Genomic DNA, 16239 nt, shown 5'->3' with positions numbered 1-16239 from the left:
TCACCCAAACAATTTTGTGTTTTCCATGAAAAGTCACACTTATTCACCACCATATGTTGTGAAATGAATAGAAAATAGAGTCAAGACATTGACAAGGTTAGAAATAATGATTTGTATTTGAAATAAGATTTTTTTTACATCAAACTTTGCTTTCGTCAAAGAATCCTCCATTTGCAGCAATTACAGCATTGCAGACCTTTGGCATTCTAGCTGTTAATTTGTTGAGGTAATCTGGAGAAATTGCACCCCACGCTTCCAGAAGCAGCTCCCACAAGTTGGATTGGTTGGATGGGCACTTCTTTGAGCAGATTGAGTTTCTGGAGCATCACATTTGTGGGGTCAATTAAACGCACAAAATGGCCAGAAAAAGAGAACTTTCATCTGAAACTCGACAGTCTATTCTTGTTCTTAGAAATGAAGGCTATTCCATGCGAGAAATTGCTAAGAAATTGAAGATTTCCTACACCGGTGTGTACTACTCCCTTCAGAGGACAGCACAAACAGGCTCTAACCAGAGTAGAAAAAGAAATGGGAGGCCGCGTTGCACAACTGAGCAAGAAGATAAGTACATTAGAGTCTCTAGTTTGAGAAACAGACGCCTCACAGGTCCCCAACTGGCATCTTCATTAAATAGTACCTGTTAGAGCCTGTTTGTGCTGTCCTCTGAAGGGAGTAGTACACACCGGTGTAGGAAATCTTCAATTTCTTAACAATTTCTCGCATGGAATAGCCTTCATTTCTAAGAACAAGAATAGACTGTCGAGTTTCAGATGAAAGTTCTCTTTTTCTGGCCATTTTGAGCGTTTAATTGACCCCACAAATGTGATGCTCCAGAAACTCAATCTGCTCAAAGAAGTGCCCATCCAACCAATCCAACTTGTGGGAGCTGCTTCTGGAAGCGTGGGGTGCAATTTCTCCAGATTACCTCAACAAATTAACAGCTAGAATGCCAAAGGTCTGCAATGCTGTAATTGCTGCAAATGGAGGATTCTTTGACGAAAGCAAAGTTTGATGTAAAAAAAATCTTATTTCAAATACAAATCATTATTTCTAACCTTGTCAATGTCTTGACTCTATTTTCTATTCATTTCACAACATATGGTGGTGAATAAGTGTGACTTTTCATGGAAAACACAAAATTGTTTGGGTGATCCCAAACTTTTGAACGGTAGTGTATATATGTGTGTGTGTGTGTGTGTGTGTGTGTGTGTGTGTATGTATGTATGTATGTATATAGATGTGTGTGTGTGTGTGTGTGTATATATATATACTTACAATTACAACTTCAGTTATCGGATGCTTTCATCCAAGGCGACATACATCTGAGAGTTAATACAACATAAGCAAGGATCTGGTCAGGAGGCGACAACGCAAGTGTCAAAAAAACGAGGTTCAAGGACGTCCGGGTGGCGTAGCAGTGTATTCCGTTGCCTACCAACATGGGGATCGGCAGTTCGAATCCCCGTGTTACCTCCGGCTTGGTCGGGCATCCCTACAGACACAGTATTCTTCTGCAGTTTAACACCTTGTTAAAAAGGTGTCTATATAGGGGGGTAGAAAAGCTTAGCCTTAGTTGGGGTTCTCTGGCACTTTAGTGTCACAGTAGTGCAAAATGACAGGATTGACTACATAGTTTACTTATACCTACGGTGACTGCAGTGATGTTTTACCACCTAAATCCCAGAGATCAATTTAAAATTAAATGGAGTTGCATGTATTGTAATGTTACTTTTCTCATAACCAGCCAAAAAAAATGGCTGAACCTACCTGGGTTTTACTTATTGATGCTGAAGTGTCTTGTTCTCCCATATCTGCCTGTTCGTTACAGCTTCATTTCTTCAAACTTGCCTCTACCCATTTTATGCTGTATTTGGCTGCTATGGTGATGATATAAAGCTGCAGGGCTGCACCTAATGGCTATTTTTAAAATCGATTAATCTGTAAATTAATTCTTCAACCAATTAATTTAGTTGGATTAAATAAAAAAGGCAACTCCATTTCCCTTTTTATTTTTTAAAATAGAAGTGTTTCATTTTAAGGGCGTCTGGGTAGCGTAGTGGTCTATTCCATTGCCTAGCAACACAGGGATCCCGGTTCGAATCCCAACGTTGCCTCCGGCTTGGTTGGGCATCCTTACAGACACAATTGGCCGTGAATTCAGGTGGGAAGCTGGATGTGGGTATGTGTCCTGGTTGCTGTACTAGCACCTCCTCTGGTCAATCGGGGCACCTGTTCGGGGGGGCAGGGGACTGGGGGGAATAGCATGATCCTCCCATGCAATACATCCCCCTGATGAAATTCCTCACTGTCAGGTGAAAAGAAGCGGCTGGCGACTCCACATGCATCGGATTAGGGATGTGGTAGTCTGCAGCCCTTCCTGAATCAACAGAGGGGGTGGAGCAGCAACCGGGACGGCCCGGAAGAGTGGGGTAATTGGCTGGATACAATTGGGGAGAAAAAAGAGTGGGGGGGATCCCCAAATCAAACAGTACTTGTAGATGCTGCACCACCGAGCTGACAACGTCCCTACCGACAGTGGCCAGGGAAGGGAAGAAACCCCACATTAAGCAGGCCCTGGGTAAGTGTGGTTATCCTAACTGGGTGTTTGTCAAATGGGGTATGAAACCCATAGGCTGAAACCCTCAAAATTGTAAGGATTCTTCTTCTTCTGTTCCAAATCTGGGAATCTCACAAACTGTGTGAGCTACAGCAACCAAACTTAGAAGATAGGTTCCAAATCTCAACCACTACACTGGGGGGGGGGGGGTTAAACCAACTGAACAACAGGTGGCATTATAATAACCCCACCTCCCTTTTGGCCCTTAACTCCTAAAGTATAAGTTATAGAAATAAAATTCCTTTTTCCTTGGATTCCTTTGGTCAAAACACATCTTATAAACTCAGCCAATCAGAATTTGCACTTGTGAGGCAGAGGTGTGTGCTCTTCAATGTCTACCGCTATATGTCACCCAGTTTCTCCCCAAGGAGTGGGATAGCAAGGAATTTCAGGTTGGACAGCAGCCTATTTAATATCAAGAGACTTCAAGCAACTACTAAACTCTCGAAGGAGTGGGTCCTTGAGCTACAGTATGCTGAGTACTGCACTATTGTGACCCATACCTGGGAAGATCTTGCTGTGGCGGTCAGAGCATATAGCAGAAAGGGACTGTCTTTCAACACAGTCAAGAGAGGGGTTGTCTGTCCGTGGAGCTCCAGCCTCCACCCAACATGCCTGTCTTCACCATGGATCAAAACCCACTGACAAGCGTTCCGTCCTTTAAATGCTCGAACAGTATCCTGCCAGAGGACTGCAACATTGACCACACATACAAAACCAAATCAAACAAGCCTCAAATGACTTCGGGAAGCTAAGACATAGGATCTTCACCAGCAAAAATCTTCGCCACCACACCAGTCGCTGTCTACCATACTATATGCATCACCACACTCTACAGCGGTGAAGCCTGAACTACCTACAGCAACCATATCGAGGTGCTCATAAGGTTCCATATAGGATATCTGTAGCATGTTCTTGTTCCTATTCTTGGCGTGATTGTGTGCCTCATACCGAAATTCTTGCCAAAACCAAATGCATGAGTATATAAAGGCCAAAATCACTCAACATCAAATGTGCTGGCTAGGGGATGTCATCAGTATGCCCAAGATGGACTGCCCCACAAGATTCTGTACATCAGCGGTTCTCACTGCAGTCCTCACAGGGACCCTCCTGTACTGCCAGTTTTCTGTTCCAATTGGTAGTTAATAACATAATCCTGTTGTGTTTAGATGGCTGGAATACCCAACACAACAGACGAATGTAATTAACTACCTGGCAGAATAGGAAACCAGCAGTACGGGGGGAAGCACTGCTGTACGCCATGGCCAATAGTCAGCAGGAGGTAAAAATAAGTACTACAAAGACCAGCTGAAAATTGCTCTGAAGAAACACAACATCCCAATCAAGGAACTAGAGATTTGTGCTGCTGACCGCAACACCTGGTGCCAGCTCTGCCAGCATGGGGTGCAGCAGCTTGAAGAGGAGGGGACAGCCAGGAGACAAAAAAAAAATGATGCAGGTGACACATATCCATGATTGCCCCCTCCAACATGTACATATTCTCTACCTGCAGTAAAATTTCTGGTTCCTGGATTGGACTTTACAGCCATCAAAGAACACGCCACTAACAGAAATGGAAGTCGGATTGGATGGACAACCAGCAAGCAAGCGCTCAACAATAACTGCTGTCCAGCTACCCAACATGTAACTGGACAGCAGTAAGCCCGTAAATCATGCATCATCAGTGGGTCATTATTAAAAGCTATCCATCCATCCATTATCCAAGCCGCTTATCCGAACCGGGGTCGCGGGATGCTGGAGCCTATCCCAGCAGTCACTGGGCAGCAGGCGGGGAGACACCCTGTACAGGCTGCCAGTTTATTAAAAGCTATTTCTATGTAAATTCAAAGTGCCACTCACATGTATTTAGAAAAATGCAAACTACCCCTACATTGGTCTCAAAAACGAATTTAACTTGTTAACTGTATTCAAGTTATTTACTCTGTCTTTTGAATGTCACTCTCACGCAGGGGTCCTTTAGTTACCAAGGCAACAATAGCTACCGTCTGTTGCAGCTGTCAGTGTCTTCTGTCAGTCAGTCAATCAGCTTGCTAGCCCAAGTTCAATAGGATGAAGATTTAAAAACATTTCCGCAGCAACCCAAAATCAGCCAAATGCCAGAAAGGACAAAAAAAAAAAAATAGTGAAAAGAAAGTGTCATCACAAAGTAAAGAACAAAGACACTCAATTTTCTAATGGCCATCTGGGCCAGCAGTTTTTCAGTCTCTGACCCAAGTACAAACTACTGGCCAATTCACAAATCACTACATTTTTGATGCTGCCAATGTAGCATTCCCATTTAGATGTGTCAAACACACACGACTAACAGTGACTATCACTGTATAATGACAAAGCACAGAGACTGACACATTTTCTATATCAAATGTAACTGAATGGATTTTTTCTTTCTATTACTTTCCATTAAAAGGTGCCATACAAAGCAGGCCTATATGAGCTAGCACTGTTGGGCTTTTTATGACAGGTTCAAAAAGGAAAAATTTGTCTTCTCAAATCTATCGGTGCTATTCCATTGTAATGTGGCACGGTTCTGAGCACTGAACGAAACTGTTCATATGGAAATTCTGTTTGGCCTGGGATGGTTCCAAACTGTGCTCATTTCTGGAATTTGGCACCATTTGATAACCATGCTGAACACGACCAGATCATGCCAGTCAGAGTGCTTGATGATGTTAGTATTCAATGCTGGTTATACATTCACGTCACACTCAGTGATGCCACATCTGATATGATGCTGTTACATCCTGTACTGATCCTCCAGCACGTACTGAAATCATAATGGGCAGTATTTTTAGATCAGAAAAACAAAGCAAAATAAAAGCGTCTGACTCTGTTCAGTGGAGGAGGTCAGTCTATGTAATACATGTGGATTACATAAATGACACCATTACATGACTTCATTTGTTATAGTCATTGTCGTTTTTCTGTGGGATTTCCTAATGCTGACTTCAGCTCCAATGATAACGGAGACACATACAGTATCGGAATTGCACACAGCTCCTTGCCCGCACAGCATGGCGTGCAGTGGCCTCAGTATGGCCTCAGTACAGCCTATAAACATAGCTTTGCAGGGTGGGATGGGTAGATACGAACATAAATAAACATAGGTATCCCTTCTAAAGGCCCATGACACCAATATAGATTAGTCTCCCCCCCGCCCCCCCCCCACACACACAATACTGTGGTATACAGTTGTAAAGAAATTTAAAGTACAGAATATAGACAGTGCACAACATTTTACTCTTTAAATTCTACTATAGTATCTTCTCCTGGATCACCACCTTGCTGTGGTGCAGAAGCTTGCGTGTACTAATGATCCCAAGACGTATGCCGTCCAGAACTTGACTCCGGGTAAGGCGGATAGGTCAGGGGGGAGGTTCCAGATGAAGCATGATCCAACAAAGGCCTCAACGGCGGAAATGGCTAAAGGTCAAAACAGCAGTGAAGGCGAATCAAGGCTGCAACAGAGGGTGGCCCTCAATCATCGTGTTGCTCCATGCCATTGGACGCTGGCCACCCCCTGCCAAGAACTGTGTGGTGGCTGCAGGTGCATCAGCCTTTCCATGTAAAAAACTGTCATGCGTAGGCACCCTCCCATTAAGTGCCTCCAAGATCGGCCTCTACACCCACCTGAAGACCCAGAAGGACCCAGGAGGAGGACAGTCATACTCGACCCCGAGTGACTGCCGATTGACGATCCTATAGTATACCATAGTATACCGCATCAGCAGGGTAGCAGGCTAAACGGGAAGTGAGTTAGGTCGTCCCTCAACCAGCGGGCTTAGATGAGAATCCCCATAAGGAAGATTTTATACTTCACTCTCACCCTGAGCCTCTGCCATGAACCCAGACCTCCTCCCTGAGCCTCCTCTATTAGCCTGTGCCTTACCCAGCGGAAAAACTTACCCAAAGGAGTACAGTTGGCTTGGCTTCTTCATGGTCACCCAGGAGCTGATAAGACAGGTGATCAAACTGGAAAAGGGAGAGAAGAGGGTCAGAATCAGAATACTTTATGTGTGGGTGGAGGTGAAGAGGTGAGGAGAAGAAAAATGGGGGGGGGGAGATAGGTAGGGTGAGAGAAGTTGAGATAAAAGGAGAAAGGAGGCTTAGGAGGAAAGAGGAAGAGAGGAGGGGATGAGAAGGGAGACTCAGACAGCAAGATCAGAGTAGAGGAAAAAAAGGGGGGTGAGGAGAAGGGGAGATGGCAGGAAAGGTAAGAGGTGAGGCGAAGAGGACGAGAGGAGAATAGTATAGTTCAGGTTAGAGGGCAAGAGAGAATTGACAAGTAAGGAGCAAGTTGTAGGTGTGAGAAGGAGAGGAGGAGAAAAAAACATACCAACACAGATGGCACATGAAGGAGAGGTCAATTAAGCCTCACTTATTAGATTCTATATTTTTTCATTCTAAAAAAAACAGCTGAATTGCCTTTGTGTGAAAAAAAAAAACAACATCCCCAAACATTTTGTGCAGCTGATGTCAGCTGACAGAGAGCAGAGTCCTTCTAGTGGCAGGAAAACAGCACGGGCAAATCTCTCTGCAGTATAAAGTCACTGTTATAAGCAGACCCATTACACACCAATACGAATCTAAACTTTTCAAAGTTACACTTTAATCAGTCAATTATTGCAGGTTTTATTTTTCTAAAAGATGCTTTTAGGGGCTTCACATTTCACATGTCACAGGGTTGACATTGACTCTTATTTCATTAATTGTCCAATCACTGAAATTCCTTGCCCAAAATGGGGGGGGGGGGAATACTGGCCCAAAAAAAACAAAACTATTGAGGGTTTCACTTTGACAATTACTGTGATTTACAGAATACAACAACTTACAAACTAACATGGCAGACAATCGTTGTGTTAACACGCAAGCACAATTGCAACAGAGGAAATTGGTTTCCTTAAACCAGCCATTCCCAAACTTAAAAATGCAGTGGCCCAATTTGAAATGTGAAAATCTTCCACGGCCCACCCAACCCTTTAATCCCAACACTGATCAACACACGAGACTAAGTGTTTCCCTATATCCGAATCAGAGTCGTGTTTATTGGCCATGTAGGTTTGCACAAACATGGAATTTGACTCTGGTTTCGTGGCTCTCTCAATGTACTTAACTGAGAATAACAACATTTATATATAATATTGATATATATTTTTTATTTCATAAACAGAAATATTCTATGTGAACAATTCTGTGTTTAAATGCAAATATTTAATCATTAATATTTCATTGTAATTTCAAACTTCACTATAAAATTGAAAATTAAACCCAAACCCAACCCAAATTAAACTAAACCCAAGTCCTAAAACTAAAATAGACCCTTAAAGAAGTGAGGACCAGACAAGATGTCCTCGCTTTGCAAAAATGTCCTCACTCTGATTTTTAATAACTCAAATTTGCCCTGTGATGGACTAGCGGCCTGTCCAGGGTGTCTCCCTGCCTGCCGCCCAATGACTGCTGAGATAGGCTCCAGCATCCCTGCGACCCTACCTAGGATAAGCGGTTTGAACAATGGATGGATGGATGGATGGGGAATGGCTAATGCTGGCTAGCAGGGGAGCTATCATATAGATCAGCGGTCGGGAACCTATGGCTCGCGAGCCATATATGGCTCTTCCGGTGATGGCATATGGCTCCCAGACAATTTTGAGTTGAAAATTATTTTTTTTTCAAAAAAATCAGTTTGGAACTGATTTTAAAATACTTGTGATATTTCTTAATAATACTGTGTCATTTTAAAGTAAACAGAAATTAGTTTTGAAGATAAATTTCACGGGTCACGGGTCACCCGTGGGTCGGGTCGGGAACCAATGGCTCGCGAGCATGTCCGGGTCATTGTAAAGGTGAAGAAATCAATTTTATCAGATAGCCAACTAGTTTATCCGCTTCAACCCTTGTAACGGAAAAGATGGCGAAAAGAAAAAAAGACGATGGTTACCGTGCATTCCAGGCTGCGTGGACAGAGGAATTTGCATTTGTGGAGAGAGCAGGATCTGCGGTATGTCTAATATGCAATGATAAAATTGCATCGATGAAACGGTCAAATATAAAGCGGCACTTCGATACGCACCATGCTTCATTTGCATCGAAATATCCAGCGGGGGACAGCAGGAAAAGGGCATGCGAGGAGCTACAGCGGAGAGTGCAGACGAGTCAGCAGCAACTACGTGTGTGGACCAAGCAAGGTGACGGGAATTCCGCTAGCTTTGCGGGGGCTTTGGCAATAGTAAGGAATGGAAAGTCATTCACAGATGGCGAGTATGCCAAAACATTCATGCTTGATGTGGCCAATGAACTGTTTGATGACTTCCCAAATAAAGACAAGATAATCAAACGAATAAAAGACATGCCCCTGTCAGCAAGAACTGTGCACGATCGTAGCATCATGATGGCAAATCAAGTCGAGGAAACACAAATTAAGGACATAAACGCCGGGACATACTTTTCTCTCGCGTTAGATGAGTCAACAGACGTTAGCCATCTATCTCAGTGCAGTATCATTGCCAGGTATGCTGCAGGTGACTCACTGCGTGAGGAAAGCTTGGCTGTTTTGCCAATGAAAGGGACAACAAGAGGAGAGGATTTATTCACGTCTTTCATGGAGTTTGCTAAAGAAAAAAAACTACCGATGGATAAACTTATTTCTGTCTGTACTGATGGTGCACCCTGTATGTTGGGGAAGAACAAAGGATTTGTAGCGCTTCTCCGTGAACATGAAAAGAGAGCCATCCTAAGTTTTCATTGCATCCTGCACCAGGAGGCGCTTTGCGCTCAGACGTGTGGCCAGGAGCTTGGCGAGGTGATGTCTCTGGTCATTCGAGTGGTCAACTTTATTGTTGCCCGAGCTTTAAATGATCGCCAGTTTAAAGCTCTGTTAGAAGAAGTTGGGAATCATTATCCCGGTCTGCTTTTACACAGCAACGTGCGTTGGTTGTCAAGGGGGAAGGTGCTCAGCCGTTTTGCAGCTTGCCTGAGTGAAATCCGGACTTTTCTTGAAATGAAAGGCGTCAAGCATCCTGAGCTAGACAACACTGACTGGCTCCTGCAGTTTCACTATCTCGTGGACATAACTGGCCATCTGAACCAGCTCAATGTGAAAATGCAAGGTATTGGAAATACAATCTCATCCCTTCAACAAGCAGTGTTTGCATTTGAAAGCAAGCTGGAAGTCTTTCTCAGGGACATTGAAACAGGTCGTCTTCTGCACTTTGAAAGACTGCAACAATTTAGAGATGCATGCTTAGCAAGTGACTCCACTCAACATCTGGATCTCCAGCAGCTAGCTGGCTTTACGTTCAATCTCCTGCAGTCATTCAAAGCACGTTTTGGAGAATTTCGTGCGCGCACTGGTCTTTTCAAGTTCATCACTCATCCACATGAGTGTGCAGTGGACAAAATCGACCTGACATGCATCCCCGGGGTCTCTATCGGAGACTTTGAGCTGGAAGTTGCTGACCTGAAGGCATCAGACATGTGGATGAGTAAGTTCAAGTCACTTAATGGAGAGTTGGAAAGTCTTGCGCGACAGCGAGCAGAGCTGGCGAGGGAACACAAGTGGACAGAAATTAAAAATCTTCAACCTGAAGACCAGCTGATTCTTAAAACTTGGAACGAGCTTCCTGTGACATACCACACAATGCAGCGTGTGAGTATTGCCGTATTGACCATGTTTGGCTCTACATATGCATGTGAACAGTCTTTCTCGCATATGAGGAACATTAAGACCAACCTACGCTCACGTTTAACTGATGGAAGCCTCAACGCCTGCATGAAGCTCAACCTCACCACGTATGAACCAGACTACAAGGCCATCAGCAAAACCATGCAGCACCAGAAGTCGCATTAAAAGTAAGACATATTTTATTTATTATACGTTAAAAATACTATATGGCTCTCAATGAAATATATTTAGAAATATTTGGCTTTTATGGCTCTCCCAGTCAAAAAGGTTCCCGACCCCTGATATAGATGTTGAGAAGAAAGAAATAATTACTGAAATCCTCCCCCACCCCCATCCCCGCAGGGCCAAATCTGCCTGTGTGTGTGTGTGTGTGTGTGTGTGTGTGTGTGTGTGTGTGTGTGTGTGTGTGTGTGTGTGAATTAATTAATTGTAAAGTGCTTTGAGTGGCAGTTCCAGCTAGAGAAGCGCTATAGAAAATGCAACTTGACCTCACGTGGCCCACCTGCAGTAACGCCATGGCCCACCAGGGGGCCCACCCCACACTTTGGGAATCACTAGCTTAAACAATACTGATGTACAGAGGATGGACACAAATTCATAAACACCTGTACTACCAAGCCAGGGTGTGCTGGGCAGGGGGCGAGTGTTTGGATCAAGCTTGAAGCCGGATAGAATCATACCTCCACTCGCCGCCATTTTACCTCCATACACGACACGAGTGCACATTAAGAACAGGAACTACTGGGATGGGCGGGTCAGCGTGGGTAGGTGGTTGGCTGGGGGGCTGCCAGGAGAGCTCCCTGCCCAGTGGATCGCTCTGTCCTTGGTGCTGGGGGGTGTCCTTCCTGCTGCGTTCTGGAAGAGCTGCAGTGAGCGCTGCCAGGTGCTTTCCAGGGCCTCTCGGTGGCGGCTTGTCATCATGGGTGTGGGCCACGGAGCGAGGGGCAGCTGTCGGTGTCTTGCTCCAGTTTGTGTGGTTTTTCTGTCATGGCTGCCGCGGATGCAGGGGGCAGACCACATGTTTGGCTGTCTGTGGATACTGGCAGAGCCCTGTCCGGAGGGGGTTGCCGTCAGGTTACGTGGGCCGGGTGTATCGGCTATGTGGGACTTGGTGCATTTGGCCAGAGGGGGCATCTACTCAGCAGCAATGTGGCGGGCCTTGCTCCTACGTCAGGCGTGGATGGGTATGGCACCGCCCCCCCCTCCTGCCTGCTGGGTAGGTGGTCCTGGCAGTGCATCGGTCTGTTGGTCACAGGGCCCGTCTCTGAGCCAGTGATCTGTGCTTGCCATCCGCAGCTCAGGTCCTGTGCCTGCGCCTGGGGGTTGGCAGTGGGGGTGCGGGCCTGGCTTGTGCCTTTGGGGACCGGCTTGTGCTCCTCGGGGGAGTACGGGGCTGGTGCTATGTGGGCTCCTGGCCCCCTGTTTGTTCAGTGTTCCTCTGAGGTTGCAGTGGTTTGGCCTCCAGCTGTTCTCTTGGTCCTGGGGTGTATGCACGACTGCAGGGCCTGTGGGTGGTTGTAGAGCCTGTCTGCTGCTCGGAGGCACTACGATAAGTCGCTGATCTCAGACACCAGAATTTATTGGGATTAATCCCGTGCACTCACTGGTGGAAACTTCACATACATATAGGTGGGCACCTCACATGCACAAACACTGCTAGTCTCTACCTCCCACACCCCCTGGAACACTCTCAGGATTAAATCCTTCTTCTTAGTCCTTTCTCCCCCTTTTCTTTCTTTTTCTAGACTTCTTATCGCTGTAACTGCTATCCTAAACTGGTATTGATAAGCTCGATTTAATTATTTTTTATTGAACACATGCCAGCCTCTGTTTCTATGTCTATTTCTTATCAGATACGTGTTGTCATTTCCAATTCTGAGTTTCCTCGTTTTACTTGTGGTGATTGTCCCCCTCTTGGAGAAGCGATGCTGATTGGTTGCTTAGCTGATCAAACATGCAACATAAAATAAATAATAATAACTGCATACATTTTCTCCCATTGCAGAGGGTCTTTTTGTGCTGGGCACGTGCCCTGATTGCCCATATGGGAGATTGGGCAGCAGCTCAAAGGTGACACAAGCAAGAGGGTATGCACCTGGTAGCTAATGTTAGCATATGTGTTTAGGGTCACAGTCACTATATATTAACTAAGTCCAGTGTTACAAAGTATTTGATGAATGTTAGCTACTACTGTTATGTATTAAAATGCGTATGTTGTGTATTTCAGATCTTTCACTCTGCAAAGTTGCCACTGCAGACCGTCTGGGTGTTCAATCAAGCTACCAGTTGTTCCTGGCTTCACTACAACACACTGGTTGCAGATTCCAAACACATTTCGAAGGGTTCTGTGTTGTTATTTCTATGGTAGGGAGTTGTTTACTTGTTAAATATCGTTACATTGAATTACCATGGGAAAAAAGCTGTTTTCTTTTACAGTGCAGTTTCAGTTTACTTACTCTGTAAATTGCAATGTCTTAGTAACGTTGCAGAACATACATGGTAAAAGTTTGTGTTTATTGCTATTACAAATGATATGCTAAGAGCCTGGTAATACCATGGAAAGAAACAAGGCTTCCTTTTACAGCGCAGCTTCAGCTTTCTTACTGAGTAAATAGTCATGTTTGACCTAGTAATGTTGTGGAACATATAATAATATGGTACAAGTTCTTGTAAATTCCAAGGATCAAGGATAATCCAAGGATAATCCATTACAAAGGATATGGTAAGAACATGGTAACACCACGGGGAAAAAGAACAAGGCTTCCTTATACTACAGTACAGTTTCAGCTTACTTACTGAGTAAATTGTAAAAACATCTGCAAGAATTACCCAATATTTAAGAAAATATATCATGACACAAAAGGAAAACTGTTTCCGAGTAGGTTACCAGGTAAGTACTGATGTAATTTTTCAACTTAATTTAAAACAATTTAAAGTTTCTAAGGTAAATCTAATAAACCCTTCATAAATGGGTGAAGCCATGACCAATAACTATATAAGAAACAGTAATTTATCGCAAAGTACTACCTTAATTTCTAGATATAGTACATAATTAAATGTGAGCTGTAACCAACATAAACCTTGGACAACTACAATTGTAATTTGAATTGATGAGTAATAGAGGAGGTGTTTCTAAGAATTGGTTGCCTACTTTTCTAGGAAGTACGTAATTATATCTGCATTATTACCAACCTAAACTGGTCACAACTACATGGTACTTAGTTGAGTTTATGGGTTGTAGTGGAGATTTTTCTTAGCATTCCAGCTGTAGTTACTCTGTATTAACCTACTAATTTAAGTGGTAAGTACCAAATAACATATATTTACCATATATTAAATAGGTAAATACCTCACCCCCCCTTTTCTCCCCAATTGAATTTGGCCAATTACCCCACTCTTCCGAGCCGTCGCGGTCGCTGCTCCACCTCCTCTGCCGATCCGGGGAGGGCTGCAGACTACCACATGCCTCCTCCAATACATGTGGAGCCGCCAGCCACTTCTTTTCACCTGACAGTGAGGAGTTTCACCAGGGGGACGTAGCGCATGGGAGGATCACGCTATTCCCCTCATTTCCCCCTCCCCTGAACAGGCGTCCTGACCGACCAGAGGAGATGCTAGTGCAGTGACCAGGACATATACCCACATCCAGCTTCCCACCCACAGACACGGCCAATTGTGTCTGTCGGAATGCCCGACCAAGCCAGAGGTAACACAGGAATTCAAACCGGCGATCCCCGTGTTAGCAGGCAACGGAATAGAGCGCCATGCCACCCAGACCCCCACAAGTCATTCAATTTAAGGCAAAATACCCACCACTAACCAAACAAATGTTATTTTGCTGTTATTTGAAAAGAGCTCTTCAGAACAAGACAGATGTAACAGAAAAATGGTTTAAAAGTTTGGCTTACCTGAAGAGATCAAATATGGTGAGGTATGTGTAGGCTGTTAAAGCTGAAAAAGACAAAACAGAAAAAAAGATCAAGAGTCAGAATCAATGCTTTTAGGTAAATAAATAACCCTTTCTATCTAAGATCTGTGATGGGTAGAACCTGCAGAATATGCATATTGACATGTCTGCTCTCATCCCAGCCCCTACAAATCTCACTTTAAATCAGGTTTCAATACTGTGCTGAACTCAGTTCGAAAAGGCAGGGAAGTTACATCACTTCCTGTCTCATAAAAGTTTATACTGGGGCTATTTTGGGGCTAAAAATATCTGTTAAAAATGTCAGTGAACATTTTTAACACATCACTATTATCCCTGTCCCCAAAAAGCCAAGGATCATAGCCCTCTGACCTCTGTAGTGATGAAGACTTTTGAACCCCTTGTGCTGTCCCAGCTCATGTCCTTCACCACCTCCAAGTGGTGAACCACGCCCAGACCCTCGGAGCATCAGCACTGGTGCCCCCCCCCCCCCAAGGCTGCATCCTGTCCCCGCTGCTCTTCTCACTTTACACCAATGGCTGCACCTCCAAATATCAATCTATCAAGCTCCTGAAGTTTGTGGATAACACCACCGTCATCAGAATTATATCTGAGAGAGATGAATCTGCTTACAGATGGGAGGTTGACCACTTGGTTTTCTGGTGCAGCCAGACCAGTCTGGAACTAAACCCCTTCAAGACAGTGGAGATGGTGGTGGACTTCAGGAGAAGCCCAGCCTTTCTTTGGACTGGACAAGTGCGGTCAAATGGTGGCGAAAAGAGGAAAGGTGGTAAGGACTGATGAGGTCAGCAGGACAAAAGACATACAGGACAATTACAAGTACCTGCGTATTCCACAGGCAAATGGAGGTCTACTACAGCCAAATACCTCCAGAGAGTGAGGCAGGTCCTCCCATTATATATACAGACAGGTACTCATCAAGTAAATGTACTGTGAAAAAACCCAGCCTCACTGGCTGCTCCTGGTGCTGTATTCTGATTTGCAAAAATCCATTTGTCTTGATCAAAACAACCAATCACCACTAAGAGGGACTTATTCAATGGCGATCATGTCATGTGAACATGCGGGGCAACCGACACTCCCCTCCCCTCCCCCTTCAAGGTTTAAAAAAATGCTTTTTATGAACAATGTGGGTGGTACTTAAAGACGTGAACAAAAATTCTTTACATGCATAAATCAACAACAGCAATACATTTTACTGCCTTCAGAGCATTAACACAGATCTTGGATAGAGGCCATCAAACAGTGCGGGTGCTTTGGAAATAGCGATCCTTATAAATACTTCAGTAAGTAAAGTATGGAGGTGTTTTGTTTATGGCACTTTTCAAACATTTTGACAAATGCTGCAATATATTGCTGTGTTTCTAGAATCATAATATGTCACAATATATTGAACCATGACACTTTTATCATGATACAAATTGTATTACCAAATTCGTGTCAATACACAGCCACACAACTCTAATGATGACTCAGGATTAAGAGAAACGTACTGGGTGGGAATCAGGCCCTACAAATGAATGTACCCCACACCCCATCCATCCATCCATTATCTCAACCGCTTATCCTGCTCTCAGGGTTGCAGGGATGCTGGGGCTCCTGGAATAGGCTCCAGCATCCCCCCCCCCCCCCCCCATCGTCCCTATCTATCCTAATGTCCAATCTAATGAAGGCAAAAACACACGCACAGAGTGGAGGAACTTCCTGATATGATACTTGTGGCAGGCTAAATCCTGGCTAGGACCAATGCCAAATCACACACAACCAACAGATTAACACATTTACTACACACCGTGCTGTAGTAATTGTTTCTGGTCACCAGACATTCACTAGTTAATATCCATGTCTTACGAGATAGACTATTTTTGCAGCTACTGAGGCAGGTAACCAGCTGTTGTCTGCAGGTTCTCCCCCAGGTCCTACTGAAAATAGCTGCTGGGGTTTGACACTTGCCAGCCCCTGAGGCAAATGGACAAA

The 16239-nt window shown here is 44.4% G+C and overlaps 1 protein-coding gene across 1 annotated transcript in view; it reads right to left on the bottom strand.

Annotated features, from left to right (window-relative positions):
• The window catches only part of slc30a6 (solute carrier family 30 member 6), a 105022-nt gene that overhangs the window by 50655 nt on the left and 38128 nt on the right, over positions 1-16239 (bottom strand). Inside the window, exons 5-6 of the mRNA XM_056291701.1 lie at positions 14225-14267; positions 6542-6607 (exon numbers count right to left, since the gene is read on the bottom strand). Of these exons, the coding sequence (XP_056147676.1) occupies positions 6542-6607; positions 14225-14267 (109 nt within the window). The remainder of the gene's footprint in view (positions 1-6541; positions 6608-14224; positions 14268-16239) is intronic.

The sequence above is a fragment of the Lampris incognitus genome, chromosome 13, assembly GCF_029633865.1.
Source record: "Lampris incognitus isolate fLamInc1 chromosome 13, fLamInc1.hap2, whole genome shotgun sequence".
NCBI classification, from domain to species: domain Eukaryota; kingdom Metazoa; phylum Chordata; class Actinopteri; order Lampriformes; family Lampridae; genus Lampris; species Lampris incognitus.
This window is presented reverse-complemented; position numbering and strand designations above follow the sequence as displayed.